The sequence below is a fragment of the Megalobrama amblycephala genome, linkage group LG8 (assembly GCF_018812025.1).
Source record: "Megalobrama amblycephala isolate DHTTF-2021 linkage group LG8, ASM1881202v1, whole genome shotgun sequence".
Taxonomy (NCBI): domain Eukaryota; kingdom Metazoa; phylum Chordata; class Actinopteri; order Cypriniformes; family Xenocyprididae; genus Megalobrama; species Megalobrama amblycephala.
In genome coordinates, this window is record NC_063051.1 from 34,099,220 (window position 1) to 34,117,595 (window position 18,376).

An 18,376-nucleotide genomic window follows, 5' to 3' on the forward strand; every position below is an offset into this window, starting at 1 on the left:
GAGGGATATTGAGAAGCACCCAGAGGCTAGCTAGACCCTCCCTCCCTCCTCCTCCTCCCCCTCCCCTCCGTGCTTCCTGAAACAGTCATGAACGCGCATTTAAAATCATTCTTGTCGGTTATTGGCTGGAGCATGTTTATTATGTTTTGTGGTCCAGGCTGCAGTTTGTTTTTATTGCCGTTTTTGGAGCTTGTGGCGACTACAGAGACCGCGTTTTTTTACAGTGTGTTCAGGGGACAGGCAGCTAGCGGATAGTGAGGAGATGTTTGCTGTATGTGACAAAAAAAGGTTTTGGCCTAAAAACACGTGACATCGCTTAGAGCACCTTTAACATTACAAGCTCAAAAAAAATATGAAATACATGGATAAATCATTCACCTTAAAATCTATAACATGCATTTACAATATATATATTGAATTTTCATCTTATTCTGACTTTAATAATGATCCTTTTTGGAGCTTGGCAGCCCAAGTCATCACTCACTGTCATTGTACGGAAAAGAGCAGCGTGAACATTCTTCCAAACATCTCTTTTTGTGCTCCAAAAAAGTCATATAGGTTTGGAACAACACAAGGAATAGTAAATGATGAAGGCTTTCAAGATTGTCTCGTGGCTCATTGTCTTAACATGCTCTGAGCGAAGATACCTGATCAGAGTTGGATGTTTTGGTGGTCTATTAAGCTAAAAGAGGACTCTTTGTGTTCCTGTAGAGTGGTTCCTGCCCTGCAAGCCCCAGCAATTTCGAGATGTCTGGAAAAGGTAAGACCAGTTCATGCATTCATGCTTGTGCGTGTATGTGTGTGTGTGTTGGCTCCGAGTGGGAACAGAAGGGTTTTTGTATAGCGGTCCTCATCTCCCTTCCACCAACCCCCTCTAATGGATGTCTGACCCATAGCTCTCTGTATGTGTGTGTGTGTGTGTGTGTGTGTGTGTGTACATTGGCTCAGACTCGCTCAGTTACCTTATAAGACGGAGGATCTGGCCCAGCAGATGCTGATGATGATTCCAAAGGACAGGATTTCAGCCCAGGATGCATTGCTGCACCCATATTTCAACACTCTTCCACCTCCGTTAATGCATCTAAGGGACAGTAAGTGCTGGAGAATTTCACTATATGAGCGGAATGCACGCAATTCCAACTTCAAAGGCTAATCCGGTCCCGTTTCAGAAAAGATCAAAGTTAAATCCCTTTTAGTTGCTGTCAAAACTGGCAACCTTTTTCAACACCGACTCAAGATGAAAAGAGATTATGCAATCTTAGAAACGTCTTTTTCCTCTTGTCATTTCTCTTTCCCTAACCTTCTCTCTTTCTCCGTCAGCCGTGTCCATCTTTAAGGTGCCGGGCGTGAGGTTAGAGACGGAAGCGAGGGATATCTTCAGCCCCAGCAGACGAATGAAATCGCCTCTTGCTCCGCTGGCCAAGTGCTGGTGAAAGACTCGCATTTGTAAATAGTTGGTGTGCTTGTGAAAACCAAAAACACACCAGCATGAGTAAACGTGACACTGTTGCAGCATGACGGTCAGTTTGTATGTAGTTTATTCAGATATAAATCAGATTTATCAAATATATTTCTTAAGGAATATCAGATTCAGTTTCATAAGACTCATGTTTTTACATTTTGAACCAGTAATACCTAAGAGAAAGTTTTATGGTAGATCATGACGATCCAAAGCTGATTTATCACTGTATTTTGAGATCATATTCATTGAGAGAGGATCAGATACGTCTGCTTTCTGCCTCTCGGCAAAGCGATGTCCAGAGTCTGTTTACAGCACACTTTCATTGTGAATAAGTTGAAATTAAATGCATTTCTTAATTTTGATATGTAACTACATTTTTGTATATATTGCATTAAAGAGAGAGAGAGAGAGAGAGAGAGTGTGTGAGAGAGATGGATTGGGAATATGATATGAAAATGCGTGGAAGAATATACCTACTAATATTTCAAAGCTCTATTGTACAGTGTGCAGGTGAAAAAATTACTTGTATGCATTCATAAAACACCTGGAGAGTGTCACCTGAAATTACCTGTTTTTGTACAGCGCATACTCATATTTCTGTGGCCATCATGTTAAAACATGTTTAGTACTGTTTTTAGCTAAGTTTGTATCAGAATTGTTTTGGTATATTTACATTTTACATATTAGCTATGTATGTATAAGATACAGAGATTCAAACATGTGCTGCTTCTAAGTCAATGTTCTACGTGAGAGATGTACAGCAATAAATAACAGATACAAATAATAGAAACAATCACTGTTTCAATGCTGATGTCATACATGGATGAGTATATCCACACACTTCAACATAATCTGCAATACTGTGAAAATTGTGTACATGTTCATAAATTTGTATACAATCCCACTGTGTCTTGACTTCTGAATAAATACTGTAAAAATAATAAATGTTTGTCTGTTCTTTAGATTAAAGGTGCCCTAGATTATGTTTTTAAAAGATGTAATATAAGTCTAAGGTGTCCCCTGAATGTGTCTGTGAAGTTTGAGCTCAAAATACCCCATACATTTTTTTTTTATTAATTTTTTTAACTGCCTATTTTGGGGCATCATTATAAACGCGCCGATTTTATGCTGCGGCCCCTTTAAATCCCGTGCTCTCCGCCCACAGAGCTCGCGCTTGCCTTGAACAGTGCCTTAACAAAGTTCACACAGCTAATATAACCCTCAAAATGGATCTTTACAAAGTGTTCGTCATGCATGCGGCATGTATGCGTCGGATTATGTGAGTATTGTATACTGTTATATTGTTTACTTCTGATTTTGAATGAGTTTGATAGTACTCCGTGGCTAACGGGTAATGCTACTCTGTTGGAGAGATTTATAAAGAATGAAGTTGTGTTTATGAATTATACAGACTGCAAGTGTTTAAAAATGAAAATAGCGACGGCTCTCTTGTCTCCGTGAATACAGTAATAACCGATGGTAACTTTAACCACATTTAACAGTACATTAGCAACATGCTAATGAAACATTTAGAAAGACAGTTTACAAATATCACTAAAAATATCATGTTATCATGGATCATGTCAGTTATTATTGCTCCATCTGCCATTTTTCGCTATTGTTCTTGCTTGCTTACCTAGTCTGATGATTTGGTTGTGCACATCCAGACGTTAATACTGGCTGCCCTTGTCTAATGCCTTTTATAATGTTGGAAATGTGGGCTGGCATATGCAAATATTGGGGGCGTACACCCCGACTGTTACGTAACAGTCGGTGTTATGTTGAGATTCGCCTGTTCTTCGGAGGTCTTTTAAACAAATGAGATTTATATAAGAAGGAGGAAACAATGGAGTTTGAGACTCACTGTATGTCATTTCCATGTACGGAACTCTTGTTATTTAACTATGCCAAGATAAATTAAATTTTTCATTCGAGGGCACCTTTAAAGGGGTCATATAATGCCACTTTTACAAGATGTAAAATAAGTCTCTGATGTCCTCAGAGTGTGTATGTGAAGTTTTAGCTCAAAATACCACACAGATCATTTATTATAGCATGTTAAATTTATCACTTTTTTAGGGTGAGCAAAAATGCTCAGGTTTTGTGTCCCTTTAAATGCAAATGAGCTGCTGCTCCCAAGAAGAGGGCGGAGTTTCAAGAGCTCATGTTAGCAGCTCCGATTACCAGAAACTGTTCAGCCTTTTATGTTCAAACCGGAGTCGGACAATGATGGAGAGAATGCAACAGGACATTTCTAAATGGTTAGTTGATAAATTAATGTAGCTGATGTGGAGTTAACTATCTTAAAGTCATTGATTAGCATATTCTGTCATGATAACCGCTCATGTGGGAACTGTTGTAAGACGCCTACAGAGAATATATGCTGCATGAAGACAGAACAGGTATAGTTTAGTTTATTTGGTTATAACTTATGTTGTCATTTTGCTTTTATGACATGCTATTGCATTTGTGTTACGTACTGTATTGCAATAACATGGCCTCACCCCCTTTGTTGCGTGTTCTCGGGGGGCGGGGTTTATGTAAATTTTAGGGTTAGTGATGTCACTGACCCGGGAAGAAGATCGTTGTAGTCCTTAGCAACCGTTTGTTGTAGTCCTTAAAAAGCAATTTCTTTAAAAGAAAATATCTTCCTTTGCATTGAACTTTGATCGTCGTAATTTTGCAGATGTTGTTTATGCTCAAACAGCAACATTACACACTAACTAAAGTTAAAAAAGTAAAATCATATTCAACCACCCCTTTAAGTGGGTTTGTGGTAGTGCATTAATGTTTCAAATGTTCTTAAAAATCCAGAAGGCTCATGAACCAAGTAGTGGTTTACCTCACCAATTGCCCAAGACACTTTACCCATGTGGGGACCTCATAAAAATAAATAAACAAAAATAAGTAAAAATGTATAGAATTGGATAGTATTGTTTCATTCCGCTTTCTAAAGACTGGTTGGAAATTATTTTATTCTATTGACAGATATTTTATATTAATAATTGCTCTAAGGGTGGATAGAAAAAATATACAGTGTCTTAAAAAATTATGATATAAAATTTTAGTCATTTTTAACAGTATATTTATATACTCTACAGTATAAATGGGTATGATATAGTTTGACATTTAGCTCATAAATCTAAACTTATTACAGTTTCCTCGCTATCAACTTGGAGTCTCAGCCAAACATTTGACTATTAGCATGTTTACTTAGCAGAGTTTGGTCAGTGTAGTCACAAGAAAGATACCACCTGACCGACGTGTACAATAACCGACCTCAGTTTGTTTTGTTTCACGGCTGAATCTGAAATAGATTATACAACAAATAATGAATGTTCCAGTTTCAGTCAATATGCAAACCATCCATTAAACACACTCGAGATGGAGGGACAACAAAGGGATGGAAAGCACGTGATAAGATGATAATACAAAAAACCGTTGGTACAAATGAGGAGTGTCTTTTTTATTGTGATGTTTCAGGTGTGTTGTGTAACTTGCTATAGGGTTTTGTTATGAAGATGGTACGAAGAGAAACTTCCTGTCTGGTTATGAAACCACTGAATGGGCAACACAATGTTCCTACAAGCTCTCAAGATATCGAATTCATTTAAACCTGAAGGGCTTTATATACACACAGGAAGATCAAACCTCTCGGTCTTTCTTCCTTTCCTCCAGCCATGTTGAAAGGCAGCACTCCTGCAGTTCCTGCACCAGCCACGAGAGGGCGCACAAATTCACAGAACAGGAGCATGGCTATCCACACCGGGGCTAGTTGTCACAAGGAAAACATGTATTTTCTCTAGCCCTGATTTTGTATGATTGTATGTTCAATATTATAATGAATACAACACTCAAATAAACACAGTAACACCACATTGGATAAATTCAGGCAAATGATCACTATACAATTATATAATTTAATAACTATATAATATAATACACTTTTTGTTGTTGTTGTTTTGTATTTCATAATTTATTATTTAAATTTTGCTTAAAGGATTAGTTCACTTCAGAATAAATTTTTCCTGATAATTTACTCACCCCCATGTCATCTAAGATGTTTATGTCTTTCTTTATTCAGTTAAAAAGAAATTAAGGTTTTTGAGGAAAACATTCTAGGATTGTTCTCCATATAGTGGACTTAAGGTCCAAATGTCAGTTTCAGTGCAGCTTCAAAGGGCTCTACACAATCCCAGTCGAGGAATAAGGGTCTTATCTAGCACAATGATCGGTCATTTTCTAAAAAAAAATAAAATAAAAATTTATATACTTTTTAACCACAAATGCTCGTCTTGGACTTCTTGCGTTGCGCCACACATTACGTAATCAGAGTGGAAAGATCACGCGTGACGTAAGCAGAAGTACCACGGTACAGCTTCTTATTTTCTCCTCCAACTTCAAAATCATCCGACATCATTGTTTTACCTTTTTTTGTAAAGGCCATTTAACTTAGTCTTGGCACAATTGCTTTGTAAACACTTGCTCGGTACTTCCGCCAATGTCACACGTAACCTTTCCAACGTGATTACGTATTGCGTGGCACATTGCAGAGCAGTGCAAGATGAGCATTTGTGGTTAAAAAGTATACCATTTTTATTTATATTTTTAGAAAATGGCTGATTGTTTCGCTAGATAAGACACTTATTCCTCGTCTGGGATCAGAAAGAAAAACATAAACATCTTGGATGACATGGGGGTGAGTAAATTATGAGGAAATTTTGAACTAATCCTTTAACACTCAAAAAAAAAAAAGGTTCTTTATTGGCATCAGTGGTTCCATGAAGATAAAGTGGTTCCATAAAACCTTTTCATTGCACAAAAGGTTCTTTAAATGTTCTAAAAGGTTCTATAGAAGAAACATTTTTGGTTTCCTAAAGAACTTTTCAGTGAAAGTTCTTAAAATAACCTCTCTCTTTTTTTTTTTCACTTTTTTTGCTAGGACTTAAAGTAAATAAACCCGCCATGAGAAATATTCACTTGAGTAAAAATGGTAACAACTAGCCTTGGACTTCTCCACAGACATTTTAGTGTCCTACACCTTCTCCCTAAAGCTCATTTCAGCAAGTCTGCGAAATGTATGTTGGTTTCCATCACAGGAGTCAGTGGGTGGAGAGAGTTTTGTCGGAGTGACTCAAGGCCATGAAATGAAAAGCTGAGAGCTCAGATGGTCTCTCTCAGTATGTATTTTCCAAGGCTTAAGTCACTCTGATGTGGTCTTGTTAACGTTACTGCAGCGCCAGCAAGGTTTTATATGGGTTTATGATATTAATTAATGTCAAAGCACAAGGTCATAAGACCGCCGTTAGGTAAAGTAGAAACTATTAAGTGCTTACTGATGTCAGTAAAGCTCTGACAGATATAAAATAGTATAGGCCTGTATAAACACACGTACAAGCCAAAAACGTCACACAAAAGTACTCTAACAACACTCACTCATAAAGTGTGCACAATACAGTGGTGGAGATCCATTACTCACAGCTAAATTAAAGCAATCTGCGATGGTGCACATACTCGTTTATTTTTGCATGTGTGTGCGCAATTTGAGGAGAGTCAGTTCCAGTTTATTCCTACAGAAAAACAGATCAGGATCCCTGAGCACAAAGAACAAAAATGAATCTGCCGTCTGTCTCCAGTGTTCAGGCATCTCATCCGATATCCTGATGAATGCATGAGGACATTCCATTTAAAACATTCATCTGTCATCATCCACTCCACACACTGAAGGATACTGAATAACTATCTCCAGTCTAAATCCCTGATCTCTCCTCTAAGCTCCATAAAACACTCTCTCTCTTAAAAATGATTTGTTAGAAGTGAAAAGAAAACTTTAAGTCATACTTCTCAGTAGATGTGCATAGTCAAAGTCCCTTTAAGACAAGTCACTTCACTCATCTTTGAAATGCCTCTCTCTTTGAATGGGGAAACATCAAATTCTCCAAAGCTGTTTACTGTTAAATTTCATATTTGAAATCACCAATGAAATCTGACAACAAGTGTCTCATAAATTTTGTTTCTAAACCCTCAAATCATGACAAAAAACTGTAGTTTTCAGACTGGATCAAACTAATGCGCATGCGCAGTCCTAAGTGTGCATCTCTATAGGAAGCGCGTGTCTGACTGTTTCTATAGGAACCGGAGCTTCTAAAAACCGCTGCAGTGATGTGAAGACTTTACCGTTTGGCTCTTATTTAGAAGGCGGGACTTATTCTGCCATATTGCACGTTGCACTTTCTCCCATTCATAATAGGGCTGCAACTAACGATTATTTCAATAATCGATTAATCTGTCGATTATTTTTACGATTAATCGATGAATCGGAAATTAATGGGGGTTTTTCTCCAACCTTTTATTCAAAAACAGAACTGACAGTGCAAATTCACAGTGCAAAAAAATCCTCAGAACGTGCAAAAACAGGTTGCTCTTTTAACATCCCTGAGCTGTTAAAGTAATAAAAAACAAAAAACAAATGAACTAACACAAAAAAAAACATACACATGTATGCTTTAAATCTGCCAATATATATAGGGTTTTTTTAAATAAAGTGCACAAAAAGATGTATATTTTTGACCTGAGCTGTCAGAACAATACATCTTTTTTTTTTTTTTAAATAAAGAAAAATACAAATCAGAAAACTTAACAGGATTTGTTTGAACGGTATAATTTCTTCTCTACACTACACTCACTCACTCCCAAATATATTTGTCTACAATAACCGATATGTCTTTTGTTGTTTGATTAATATTAACCCTTTCGAGCGTGAGTTTAAAATATTCTAACTGTCCCCCCAGAGTGAGTTTTAGGCGACCGTTATTTTAGAACGTTTGCCTTTAATGTTTCCATAGCGACACGTCTTGCGTGTCAGGAGCGCTGAACGCAGCCACAATAAGGGGCCGTTCACACAGAACGCGTTTTTCTATTCCAATGCACTACTTTCCCATTGTTTTTCTATGTAAACACGCGCTTGACGGACGTGCATGACCGTTACACTCGCGTCTCGCGTCTTTTGCAGCGCCTCACACATGAGCGCCGCGTTTTTAAGACGCCGTGTCAAGTCAAAAGAATTTCAACTTTTACACGCAGCACAGCTCATCAATGTCAGTTCCAAAACAGTGGACCAATCAGAAGAACTTGGAGGCGGGGCAAGCGTTGCGAGTTGGCATGACAACTGTTTTATATAATGGCAACATGGCGGAGGAGGCGCTTATTATTATCTTATTTTCTTTTTTTCCATGTCAAAACTTGTATCTGTAAATTCTGCAGTTTGCCTATTTCTATTATTTCCGTTATTCCGTTTTTAGATGCAAAGACGCGTTCTGTGTGAATGGCCCCTAACACTGTATGACAGATGGATCGCTATTATTTTGTTTTTCCTTGTTTATTTAAAATATTCACAAACTTGCTTACTCTCCGATGGTCTTTCCTCTACCTCCGCTCTGCTGTTTATTTATTTATTTTTGCTCCGCTCTGCTTCGCGCTCAACCGCGCTTTTTTATACTCAAACATCTCCGCCGTCTTATTGAGAGGAGTAATAGTCGCGCGACACAACTAATCGATAATGAAATTCGTTGCCAACTCTTTTAATAATCGAATTTTATCGAATTTTATCGATTTTATCGATTCGTTGTTGCAGCCCTAATTCATAATAATACCAGTGCACCGTCTTTCTATATATAAAGTCTTTGGCATAGTCCAGTCCTTACTGGAAATTTTATCAGTCCAACATCAGATGGATTAGTTACAATTATTCCAAGGCTGATTTTGCTATCAAATTGCCTGGGAACTGTCATAAACTGCTTGGAGATGCAAAGGTTGTGAATGCAAACGCAGTATTTATTGAAAGGGTAATCCACAATCAAAGTCTAAAAACAGGCAAAGGACATAAACAAACATTTACCAGGGCAGGAACTCAGGCAGACAAGGTAAATCCAGAAAAACAGGTAATAGGGTTAAAATCAGGGAACAGATAATCAAAGGAGCACTCAGAAATGCAGTAGAGACACATACAAGACTTAGCAATGAGTGTCTGAATTGCTAGACTTATGTATGGTGAGCTAATGAGACACAGGTGAATTCAATGAGTGCTGATGAGTCCAGGCAAAGGATTATGGGGAATGCAGTCCATGGCTGAATCCAAAAACTTAAAAATTCTTCTTTCAGAGGACTCATGCTGCGTTCACGCCACCTCGTATTTACCAGAATCTTGAGATGATAACACTTGATGTTATATTCGGAGCTGTTTACGTCCTAGGTTTATGCGTTTCTATGGCACCACTATCAACGCCTAAATGAATCTACAGAAGTCAGGTGGTATAGCGGCCACGTGGTAGACCTGGGAGCTGTAATTACGAGCTCTATGAGGACGTGAACGCTTTTTACAAGCAAGAATCTCGTAACTACAGGAAATACGAGGTGGCATGAACCATCAAGGCACATCCGAATCCAAAGTTAGCTTAACTTCCTGTCTCATGAGATGCCTTTTTTGAGATCAATTTTTGAAGGCAGCATAGATGTATCCTTCACTGCCTTTGAAATCCCACAATTGAGGCAGAAAAATAAAGATGGCATCCAAAAGTTGCAGTTGGTGGTCAGTTTGTGTGTAAATGTACGTTTTTGACCATTGTTTTCCACTTTTGATGTTATTTCTAGCGAAAAATTATTATTTTAATACTTAAATAGTGGTCACAAAGCTTGCGCTATTTTGCTGTAGATCATTAAACACTTAACAGTACTACCACTAAACCTAACCCTACACATAACACATCACTAAAATCAGAGGGAAATGATGAATAACACTGATGTAGAAGCACCTAACCCTGGTTGTAAGACTAAACTTGACATAAATTGTAATCTTGTCCTTAAAATCTGATTGGATGATTGGAATGTTGTTCCAGGATCAACAAAGATGTTGATCCAGGAACATGCTGTACCTGATGAAATCAGGTTCCCCGGTTGTCAATAGCGTTCATGTAGGTCAAGAGCATGTCAAGGGTTCAATTCCAAGGGAATGCATGGACTGAAAAAAGTGCTTGAATAAAAGTCTGCTATCTACTGTAATTCACTATCATCAAATGTATGTTACTGTGGTGATTGTACATAAAGAGAGGAAAAACAAATGCATACAACAGGCTAAATGAAATGACACAGGAGCTAAATCGTGAATGCAATGTGTCAGGATTTCACATTAGAGGATAAACATGAGGAAGGCATGTGGCCTGTTGGGTAACGTTTCAAGGTTGCAGTAGCATTTGTTTGGCAGCATGTGTAGCTGAGGAAGGCGACTGTGAAGTGTGAGAGAGTGTTTCTGGTTCTGTGCGTGTGTGGTCTCGGGCTCTCTCAGCTTTTGTAGCTCTCTCTGTTTATTCATGGCTTCTCAAACACATGCAAGAGACAGCTGTTACGCCCAACCTCCACGAAGGCCTCACAAGCCTGGGGCTGGATTTACACACAGCAGCCAGATAGGTGTCACTGTATCTGGGGTGGAGTGTGAGGATTTGTGGGAGCTGTCAAAACAGAACTTCTCACTGTTAATTGCGGTATGGAAGGTGATAGATCGATGTATTCGTGTTTTTGGAGCGTGGAGTGAATTAAACAAGCACAGCTATGTTTGGAATCTTTCGTCAAAACAGTCTTCCTTCTTTTATTAATTAAAATGGCCTTGAATGAATTCAAAAGTCTCTTTTTTTTTAGTGGGAGGGAGGAACTTTAAGAGACACTATCACTACTTTATTACCTTGTGCAACAATCTGGAATCTCATGAAACACTGGCTTTTTTCCTATTGGGAATATTTTCCTCTTACCCTCCTCCCCTCCCACTCTGCTCTTTCTTTCCTGTCTTCCTCTCCTCCCTGCTCCATGTGAGATTGAGTCTTCAAACAATAAATCCCCCTGCCTGCTCATTTAATCTGCATATCACTCTTCCATTGACCATTATCAACAAAATAGCCACCCATACTTAGCATGCAAATTATCTAGTTATTTGGAGAAAGAGAGAGAAAGAGGGAGGCCCAGTGGGGGGTCTGCTGGAGGAGCGTGGGTTTCCTTTAACATAATGGGATTTCAACAGGGGGAAGGGAGCTATTGTCTTTTGGCAGCTCATTGAAACCCTTTAATTTTTTGGTTTTGTTGATAAGGTATACCTGTTAAACTGTTAACTTTTGTCTCCAAAATGCTTTGAGCACATGTTACTTTCTAGCAATTGTTCACACAACAAAACACCTCTGAGAACAGTTTAGTTGAGCACACCGACGTGTTTAACAGTCAGAACTCGGAAGAAAGCTTAAAGGAATGTTCCAGGTTCAAAACAAGTTAAGCTGTATCTCTTTATCAAGCATTAAAGCAGAAATGAACAGCTCGTATTAATTATTTCATTAAAAAAACTGTTTCATTTAAGCTGTGAAGATGTCTCTTAGCAGTAGGATTGTTCTAAGAGAAATAACTTAGTAATTCATCATCAGACTAAAGATTTTACATGACATTTAAAGTTTACATAACAAAAAAGGCATTTAAAGTACATTTAAATTAGGTTCACGTTTATGAATTTTAATTTTTTTAAGGAAATGAATTTTTTTTTAAAGAAACTTTAAAACTTTCTTTTGAACAGCATTTATTTGAAATTCAATAGAGAATCCTGAAAAAAGTATGTTTTCTGTTTTCAACAGTTTGCCATTGTAAGTTTCAATAATAACAAATGTTTTTTGAGCAGCAAAATAGCATATTGAGAATGATTTCTGAAGGATCATGTGACACTGAAGACTGGAGTAATGATGCAGAAAATTCAGATTTCATTTTGAAATATAATAAAATAGAAAACATGTATTTTAAATTGAAAACATATTTCACAATATGACTGTTTTTTAAACAAATAAATGCAGCCTTGTTGAGCAAGAGACCTCTTTTAATAACAATAAAAAAAATCTTACAGACTCCAAACTTTTGAATGGTAGTGTAACTTTGCAAGCATAGGGTTAGAAAGCAGTTTTATGTAATATCAAACTCAATTTTGTCATTCATTTAAATTTCACTCTTTTTTGAAGTGTGTGCATTTGAAAATGTTTAAATTATGAACTGTATAGCCCAACACTGTGCTATACAGCATCTGATGTCTCCTGTCTTTTCACGTGTTACATCAGCTTTGCTAAGCAAAGCAACGCTGCCCCATCCTCCAGTTCTCCTTTACTCTGACCCATCAAGCATTCGGCTGTGTAGTTTGATATAGTATAGTTTACATTACATGGAAGTAGGGCAGCACATGGGGGACCAGACCAGCCACGGCCGCCATGAGGTACATCAAATGCACTGGAGGTATTAGGCAGGATTTTCCTGCTATATTAAGAGCACAGACACAGGGCTCAGAGGAATGACACAAGAGAGGCCCAAACGTCACTTTTGGCGTCTCAGTTCATGCAAATTTTACCTCAACAAATGAGAGAATGTGAAAATTGAGGGATTTTGACAGAATGATCAAGCGAGGAGAAGGAAAAATGCTCACTGAGAAGACTATTTTTTGTAAGCTGAACTTTGTACCAGATGGAATGTCAAAATATATTTTAGAGAACAGAAAGAAAGAAAGCCGATATGAAAATATGTTCTTATTGTTGAAAACTTGTAACAGTTGGCAAACTGGATGGGAAAGACTGGAAAAAGTTCAGCAAGAAATACCAACGCAAGATGCCAACATTTGTTTATTTTAGACATAAGCGTCTGCTAAATGTAACACATTATTGGCATGCAATTCAATATGACATAACCCATATATAAATATAATCAGCCGTACAATAAAAAAAAAAAACATAATTGATCAAACAAATCTTTCAAAAATTTGCACAAAATTCCAACAATTAAAAATTAATCCAGATTCTGAATGAGGCTCAGAAATTAACTAGTGCTCAGAGCAAAAATGCCACATATATAGACAAAAATAAAAAATGTAGGGGCAAATAACTGTTCTATTATGAATCATTTTATATTATATTATATTATATTATATTATATTATATTATATTATATTATATTATATTATATTATATTATATTATATTATATTATATTATATTATATTATATTATATTATATTATTATTTTGGCCAACTCCAAGGGATGTGTGTGTGTGTGTGCATTTTTGTGATTTATGAGGACACAAATTTGTATAATGACATGGGTATTACATTGGTATTATGACGTAAACGTTTTATGAGTCCTCATATTTAAAATAGCTTTAAAAAATACTAAACAATGTTTTATTAAAAATGTAAAAATGCAGAATGTTTTCTGTGATGGGTAGGTTTAGGGGTCGGGGTAGTGTAGGGGGACAGAATGTACAGTTTGTACAGTATAAAAACAATTATGCCTATGGAATGTCCTTACTAAGATAGCAAAACAAACCGGTGTGTGTGTGTTATCCTTTAATAATAATAATAAAAAACTCTCGACACTGCTCTGAATCCATTAGATTGTGTCTAAGCACTAAGTAATCTGTGGTCAGTTTCAGGCCAACTGGAGCGCTACTCTTTCCTGCATTCCTTCTTGCACTCACCCCTCCTGATCCAGATTTTTAACACAACCACCCATTTAGAATGAACCTTCCCTGCGTTCGGTCAGCAGAGAGCCGTTGATGAGGTGTATCAGCAGCAGGAGTGTATAAATGTACTTTTCCTCCATTTGAGAGATTCCCATTTGATACCAGACCAAGTCAAATGTATACCAACCCATTAGCGGTGCTGTACACAGACACAATGTTGCATGTGGTGTTTTTCCTAAGCGGAGCTGCCTGGGTATCTGTGTTTGACTTTCCTGGTCTGTTCTCACTCAGACTCATCCACCGCAAGCAAGGAAATTAATGAAGGGATCTTAACAATGACTGAAAAGCACCCCAGAAACAGCTGCACATTATGAAACACCTATTAACATTCTTCTGATAAGTGAGTGAGTATCTGAGAGAGAGAGAGAGAGAGAGAGAGAGAGAGATGGATAGACAGACACACACTGAAGTATTATTCTGATGAACATTTTTCCCCATGCTAGTTTAGTCACAGGATTCAAAAATAATGCTGTACAGCAATGAAAGCTGGGATTATTGAGGATAAGGTGAGTTAATACGTTAATAAGCAGCTTAATTCAGATAACATTCTTACTTTGGAAATCAGGTGATAATTTGATCTTTAAGTGACTTTGAGACTTTTCCATGACTTCTTTTCTAAGCAATCTGACTTTATACTTCTGACGTTAGCCACTTAACAGATGCTAAAAAACAGACCAAAAAAATGCCACACATAAAAAACACATAAAGACAAAACACCATCACATGACACTAAAATAGTGGAATAAATATTAAAGGGGCTTTATAAGAATTTCCATGTATTAATCCCTTTTTTATTGCCAATATATGAACAGCTTGTAACAAAACTTTAAAAACGAGACTTTCCCGACTTCCCTAGGTTGTCTATGAAAGCCTGTAGACTGATTTTTTATGTGAAGGACATTTTTGCTGGAAAATCGCATCACTGTGGAGTGTGTCTATGAGCATGAGCAATAAGTTGCAGACCGCAGTTCACTTAATGGCCACCGGTGTCACTAATAACAAGAGTTTCTGAATTCTACATATAGCCTCTTAAAGGGTTAGTTCACCCAAAAATGAAAATTCTGTCATTAATGACTCACCCTCATGTCGTTCCACACCTGTAAGACCTTCATTCATCTTCAGAACACAAATTAAGATATTTTTGATAAAATCCGATGACTCAGTGAGGCCTGCATTGACAGCAAGATAATTAACACTTTCAATGCCCAGAAAGCTACTAAAGACATATTTAAAACAGTTCATGTGACTACAGTGGTTCAACCTTAATGTTATGAAGTGACGAGAATACTTTTTGTGCACCAAAAAACCTAAATAAGGACTTTATTCAACAATATCTAGTTATGGGCGATTTCAAAACACTGCTTCATGAAGCTTCGAAGCTTTACGAATCTTTTGTTTTGAATCAGTGGTTCGGATCATGTATCAAACTGCCAAAGTCACGTGATTTCAATAAGCGAGGCTTCGTTACTTCATAAGTGTTTCGAAATTTCAATGGTGCACCATTGGGGGGCGCTCCAAACCACTGATTCAAAACAAAAGATTCATAAAGCTTCAAAGCTTCATGAAACAGTGTTTTGAAATTGCCCATCACTACTTTTTAGATAAAGACTGAAAGAGTTGTCGGAAGCTTAGTGACTCTGAATTTGTGCGACTGTGGTGTAGTTCGCTTATAGCCTACCTTTAGCTTTTTGCTTCTGGCGACTGCATTTAGGCTTCAAAATTAATTAGTTAAATTAATTTATGATAAGTTGATAAGTTGTGTTCATCTGTGAAAATTATCTTGATGAACAAAACCTGTAAGTATCATAAACTTTTGTTGATCACAGAGCTTATTTTTGCAACAATCCAAAAGCCTATGGGAAAATCCTATTGGGTTTTTGTCGAGGGAACCAGCGTGATGCTAACTGCCGATTGGCCTACAAAGTGACGTCATAGTTGCACCACTGACAGAAAATGTTACACAAAATACCCTAATGAACATTACACAATTATTTATACAAAATGTAATCATGTTTGATGTGTCATACATGCTGGGACTTCTGGGAATGATGTTTTACTGTTTTTTTCCCCCCCGTAAGATATGTGGTAATTAATTTATAGTTTTTACTTGCAAAAAAACATAAACATGACAATATTTTACAGTAAAATTACATATAATGCAATGTAAAACTAGTTACAACCTGTGGTAAGATAATTTACAGTAAACTAATTGAGAGGTTCTTATTGGGTTTTAGCTTCTATAAAAATTACAAGCATTTTCTACAGAATTACAATGATGAAAAGATTTAAGGCCCCATATCAAGTGACCACAATGTCATAGAAACTTGGGTGGGGCTCTTTCCATTTGGGTCACTAAACAACCACCTAGCTAGCAACAATCGTGGTAGACAAACACTCTCACGATTTCTTCGTTAAATGTAAATATAGTTGCATTTTAGTATTCACATTTATCTAATGTGTAAAATAGCCATGGAAGATAATTTTAGCCCCCAATGGAAATACAATGAACACTCAAGCTAACATGATCTGGAGACAGACAAGGTTATTGTTAAGCCCGTTTCACACTAAACACATAAGCACCATGTAAGTGGCGCGTGAGCAGCATGTGTCTATTGTGCTTTTGCAGCATTTCTAGTGTTCATGTCTACTATGAAACAGCAGTTAATCTACACAGCAGGATGAGATTTCAGATTCAAGTTAGATTTGCCATTTGTTAAAGATATTTTTTTATTTCACCATTCATTAAATTTAATTAGTTGTTATTTTAGGCTAAAAAGATGTGAATTGCGTGAAGCATTGTGTCTCACCTCTCTCACACAGCTAAAGAAAACCAAATGCTTCTTTGGCACCATGGAAGCCACAATACAGTGCTAGGAACGACAAATTGTTGTCAGTGTGTGAGAGAGGAAAGAATGGAGAAAGAAAGGAGTTAAACTTTGTAGTAATTAGGTGTCAGATTTAGCTGCATAATCTGAGTGGAATATTAGTGGCCTGCATGGTGTAAGATCAAAAACTCTTACTAGCTTCACTTCAATGTATTCTTAAAGGCTACAAATGTCAGAAAAGCATTTGCTACACTCCATTTAAACAGAAACAGTACAGACTGCTCCGCTCTCACATAATCAGTTTTCTTTGAGGGACTTTCTTTCAGATGTGAGTTCAAACTGCTCTCAAGATCCATGAATCAGTTTTAAGTGATACTGAAGGTCTGATCAAATACCGTGTATTTGCCTAATTAATTCATGAGAAAGCAAAGAGATAAGAAATGCAGACAGATGGATAAAATATTCAGGTGAATGTGAAAGGGAGAGACAAATGTTTGAATAATAGACATTAACACCAAGCATCTTGCTGCCAGAAATGTGGATAAGCAAAAAGAACAGACATAATGATTAACTTTAGAATGATTGATCAGGTTTATTTACACTCTGCAAAGGATTGTTTGCTATCAGATTCACCAGGCACACGAATGCTATTCAATTATAGGTGCACCAAAAAAAAAAGAGGAAAAACTATTTGAAACATGTCTGAAAAATGCTTTGAATGATACTGTCTCAAAAGCATCTGTTATATGCCTTGCTTTTGGCTTAGGGGTTCATGCTTTTGTCCTGGTTTCATCATCATATGTGTTTCTGGCTGTATAAATTTCCAAAACTCACATACCATTGAGATTTATCAACAACTCTGAGCTATAAACATCACTATAAATACGGCCATTGCAGCAGGAGCATGTCATTGCTTTGGCCTATGGCTTTCAACCCTTCCTTGGCCAGAGTTTTCTCATAACAGATTTCTCATTTATCATAAATACACATGCACAGGCTTTCTGCCCATTTTCAGGTTACAAATCACCAAACTTAACTTTTCACAAGTTGAATGTTCTCTTATATTTGTTTGAGATTAATAATTCAGTCCGGCTCCCACTTCATCACCAAATGGCTTTATGATGTATGTGGCAGAAATCACATTCAGTTGAGGAGTCACTGCTATAAATCTATTAGTTTTACAGCACAAACATCTATTTCTAAAGTTCATGCACCAGAATCCCATGTCGCTAAAAATGACTGTCCCTACCATGACCAAATTTTGAAGACATTTTAAATCACCTGAGCAAAAAAAGTTTGTCCCCAGGATTCAAATGAAGAGATATGCCTACATATTCATATATTTAAAATAAATTAATTTAGGTGAGAAAGACACTGCAACTTTTTCTTCCACTTTTTTTTCTGAAATATTCTTTCGAACGTTTCGTTAAGAAAAACACATCTTCCTATTGGTCGAAAGGTGAGAGGTTTCAAGGCGCCCCGCGGAGAGGCGCTAAGGACAGTGAATGAA

At 37.1% G+C, this 18,376-nt stretch overlaps 1 protein-coding gene across 2 annotated transcripts in view; it reads left to right on the top strand.

The window, feature by feature from the left end:
- cdk15 (cyclin-dependent kinase 15) overlaps positions 1–2,403 on the top strand; it is a 32,297-nt gene extending 29,894 nt beyond the window's left edge. For both annotated transcript variants that reach the window (XM_048200812.1, XM_048200811.1), the window contains 3 exons: positions 712–760; positions 949–1,091; positions 1,321–2,403. In XM_048200812.1, coding sequence (XP_048056769.1) covers positions 712–760; positions 949–1,091; positions 1,321–1,433 — 305 coding nt within the window. In that variant the 3' untranslated portion in view covers positions 1,434–2,403. The remainder of the gene's footprint in view (positions 1–711; positions 761–948; positions 1,092–1,320) is intronic.
- Positions 2,404–18,376: the final 15,973 nt, after the last annotated feature.